Source organism: Penaeus chinensis, chromosome 36 (assembly GCF_019202785.1).
Source record: "Penaeus chinensis breed Huanghai No. 1 chromosome 36, ASM1920278v2, whole genome shotgun sequence".
NCBI classification, from domain to species: Eukaryota; Metazoa; Arthropoda; class Malacostraca; order Decapoda; family Penaeidae; genus Penaeus; species Penaeus chinensis.
In genome coordinates, this window is record NC_061854.1 from 6312441 (window position 1) to 6316683 (window position 4243).

The 4243-nt window shown below is 32.8% G+C and overlaps 1 protein-coding gene across 6 annotated transcripts in view; it reads left to right on the plus strand.

The window, feature by feature from the left end:
* LOC125044668 (vesicle transport protein SFT2A-like) overlaps positions 1–3615 on the plus strand; it is a 12241-nt gene extending 8626 nt beyond the window's left edge. For all 6 annotated transcript variants that reach the window (XM_047641470.1, XM_047641473.1, XM_047641472.1 and 3 more), the window contains 3 exons: positions 1–83; positions 357–474; positions 919–3615. The exon at positions 1–83 is cut by the window's left edge and continues 87 nt beyond it. In XM_047641470.1, coding sequence (XP_047497426.1) covers positions 1–83; positions 357–474; positions 919–1050 — 333 coding nt within the window. In that variant the 3' untranslated portion in view covers positions 1051–3615. The remainder of the gene's footprint in view (positions 84–356; positions 475–918) is intronic.
* Positions 3616–4243: the final 628 nt, after the last annotated feature.

Consider the following 4243-nt stretch of genomic DNA (forward strand, 5'->3'; position numbering starts at 1 on the left):
GGCTCTGCGCTGTTCTTCTTGCCCAAGGGAACGGTCTTGTTTGCAATTTTTTACACCCTAGGCAACGTCATGGCACTTTCTAGGTGAGTTAAGAAGATTGCTTTATGTAGTATAAGTTGAAAGTCTTTCGTAAGCACTTTCCATGTGTCTTTCTCCCTCATAGAGATATTGACTATGTAATTTGGAGGACAGAGTGCACAATGGACAGTACCTTATAAGTATATTTCAGAAAGTAGCATTACATATTTTTAGGTTTTGTATTAACATGCAGTTTTGATGAAAGGAAGTATTACATACCTCATGATTAGATACCAAAAAAAACCCACTGCTTGTTGTACATATTTATTTCTTTGCAGTACATGCTTCCTGATGGGACCAGTAAACCAATGCAAGAAGATGTTTGCCAAAACCAGGATCATAGCCACCATCATCATGTTTGTTGCCCTCATCATGACTCTGATTGCTGCATTTGTGGTATGACTTTTTTTTTTTTTTTCATCTTCTCTTTACTGACATTTTCTCAAACTTCTTGTGAACTATTTATTGTTTTTTTTAGTTCCTTTTAAATAGGTAAATGATGAAGGATAACTTTGCTTTATAGTATTGCTACTGACTGTATTTTCTAAAGTCAAAGGAACCCAAAAATGGAAAAATGTAATTCTTGTTTTCTGACACTGCATTGTTCATTATGTTAAATGCAATGTAAAAGCTTTGTGTCAGATCATTTCATGTTTATTTAGGAAATAGGAATCATATATTACCAAATTCTACTTTGCCAGTTTTTATGATTTTTTGGTTTAAAAGAAAACTTCATTGAGTCTTTTAGTCCCATAGATTCAATTGAAGCTTGGAAACTAAAAACTTGAAAAGTTATGAAACTGAAAGATTTGGATTTTAATTTGATTTTCCTTTCCACAGGTCCATAAGAAAGGTCTGGCACTGTTGATGGTGCTTATACAGTTCTTAGCAATGACCTGGTATTCCCTTTCGTACATCCCATATGCTCGTGACGCTGCCAAGAAGTGTTTTGCTTCCTGTGTCGATGTCTAAGTGAATCCGGCTCCTCCCATGGGGTCAAGAGGTCTCTTAGAAAAATGTATATCTGTTTAGATATTCTAAACATTAAGATTTTCACTGCAAAAAAATTTGTTCTTCCAGTGGTCTTGAAGTAAGACGTGCTTGATACATTTTGTTAATTGTTTTTGTTTATTTTTATTTGTGATTAACAATTTTGTTCAAATCACTAAGATAACCACCCTGACATTAGGTGTGAGAATATTCACAAGAATCTTTTTTTTTTTATGTAGTTTTAAAACAATCAAATTCTATCACCAATTGTGGTGCTCTCTTTTCCCCATTTTAATTGAGATAAAAATAACCTTTATTCTTCAATTCAACAATGATTTGGTATTAGCATGAGAATGATTTGCAAACATTAATGCAGTTTAACCTTTGACCATTTATTTATTGAAACTTATTTTTGGAAAATGCTATTAAAGCACACACTTGTAGATATGCCGTCCTGCAGTGAAAAGTTTTACAATGCTTTCATCATATCAACTTCCTTTAAAAAAAACTGTCATAATGATATTAGATTAGATAAGGATCTGAAAGTGGAGTAGGTAATTTATACCTATGAATTGACTTCTTTTTCCTCCTACTCCTCCTCCTCTTCCTCCTCTTCCTCCTCCTCTCCTCCTCCTCCTCTCCTCCTCTTCCTCCTCCTCCTCCTCCTCCTCCTCTTCCTTCTCCTCCTCCAGGAACAAAATATACAAATTTTGATAGTTTTGTATATAATTCAGACAGTTGCCAGATTACTAATGTGGATCACAGTTTGATTTAATTGTATGATATATTTCTGCAAAATCAAAATCTTTCTTGCTAATGGCTAATGACAAAATTATACTACTTAGATATTATCGTCCATCCAGGGATAAATGGCATTTCCATTTTTTAATAATTGCAGCAGTGCAGTTAACTACCATTTAGTATGGTAATTAGCCTCAAGTCAGGAAGTATGCATATGTGATGAGAAGCAAAAAAAGCACATGTGATTGTGGGAACAGGTGTAGAAAAAGACATCATAGTAGTATTGTAAAAGTTACTAAATTTCCTAATAGATTTACTTTTCTGTCCCAGCTGATTGCAAGATTATCTAAAAAAAAAGAATATTGTTTATGTATTTTTGTTACTATTGTGTCTTAAGTATTTATAAGCAAGCTAAAGAAGCTTACTAAATATTTTTACTACTAATTGTTTGTTACCATATTTTCATTGTAAGCAGAGCTAACAAAAGGGATATTTTTACACATTCACATGCGTGAATCAACTCACACCCACCTATCCGCCCACCTACCCACACACACACACACACACACTCACGCGCACGCATACACAGAAGGGAACTTGGTGTAGAGTAAAGCATTAAGTTTTAAGAATGTTTGGTTTATGTAGACCTACATTTCTTTTTAGGCTCAGTAGATGCAGAGAAGAGCATTACCATTTGATTGAACACTGTATGCTGTCAGAAAATTAGACATTTTCCTAACTTAAAATGCCAGTTTCCAAAAAAAAAGAAAGAAAAAAAAATCGAAATTTCGTTGAATGTGGGGAATTTGTGATTCTTGAACGTATTTTGTGAATGTTAAAAGTAATTACTTTTCTATATGTGCAAGTAAGAGTTTACATTGCCTACATATAAATGTCAGCTACTATATATGTGTATGTATTTTTGCCTCACGTTCCCTTGATTATGCCAGAGGTACTGTATCTTGTGGCATTCCATAGATTTAGAGAGAAATGTTGTTTATTGTCATTAAAAAGATGTATAAAAAAAATTGATGAAAAGAATTGTGAAGAGAAGGTATTTCTTACTTTATTTGTAAAATCCAAAGAATATCCTTTAGAAATTTTGTACGGAGAAATTCAAGGCTGTGTCCTGACAACAGTAAATAAGTTGAACTTACAAAAATTGCTAAGATATTAAGTAATACTCTTATATCATATATATTACTGTACACAGAACTTGGGCTCGGTTACTTCAGAAATTAGAAAGGATTTATTACATTCATGATTTCTCCCCGAATGTAAGTTTAGACAAGAGGACTTTCCGTGTGCTGTTCTGTGCCTTCGGGAGGGGCCACTTAGTACAAATGGCCTCTGCCTTGACTATTTCTTCCATACATCTTGCTCACTGGGTATTAACACATTTATACTTTGCTGCAGGATGATAACTTATTGTTCTTGGTAGTACTTTTAGCATTAACCATTGATAATGTTTTATGTCTTGTGAAATATATACCAAAGCATCTGTGCTTGTATATCTTGCATGGAATATGAATGATTTGTAATCATTTTTTTTAACATCTAGAAATTTTTCAGTGACATTGTTGTTAAAAACAGATATGGTAGTTTCATAATTTATAAGAAAGATGTACAGCCTTTGATTCATATATATTTGTACAATATCAAATTTTATTAGTATGGTTAGGCAAGGTACTAAGTTATTTACCTGTAATTTAAACTTGTTTCACTTGCATTCTCAGAGAATATCTAAAGAAATTATAAAAGGTGTAAGTCTTTTTTTTTTTATGTACAAATATATTATTGAATATATGAAATGTATTCTTTGCCAAAAAAGGTATTATGATTATGATGGAATGTGTGTATGAATGTAAGGATGTAGATATCAGTTCTTTATTACTTCCCATCATTTCTCTTTTATTTCCTTTTTCATTCTTTCAAAGAAACTTTGGGAATCTTCACAGAATAAAGAAAAGAAAGGATACACATAACAGTAGGAACTTGCACAAGGAAAAGTTTCATTAGAATTACACAAAATTAAACTCTTAAACACAATCCGAAGTTGGAGTCACAGTATGATGAAGGAAGTTTTTCTCCAGTCTGATTTTTATTGACAAATGTTGATAATTTGTTGTTTTATGATAATCAAACAAAAATATATACAATATGTACTCTGACCCTTGGACAACTTGAGGTGCAATTATTTACAAAAAGTAAGTGTGTGTGTCTGTCTGTCTGTCTGTGTCTGTGTCTGTGTCTGTATATATATATATATGTGTGTGTGTGTGTGTGTGTGTGTGTGTGTGTGTGTGTACGCGAATGTGTGTGTGTGTGTGTGTGTGTGTGTGTGTGTGTGTGTGTGTGTGTGTGTGTGTGTGTGTGTGTGTGTGTTTTTTAGATAAAATTTTCTTCAATGATATGTCATTTCATATTTTACATT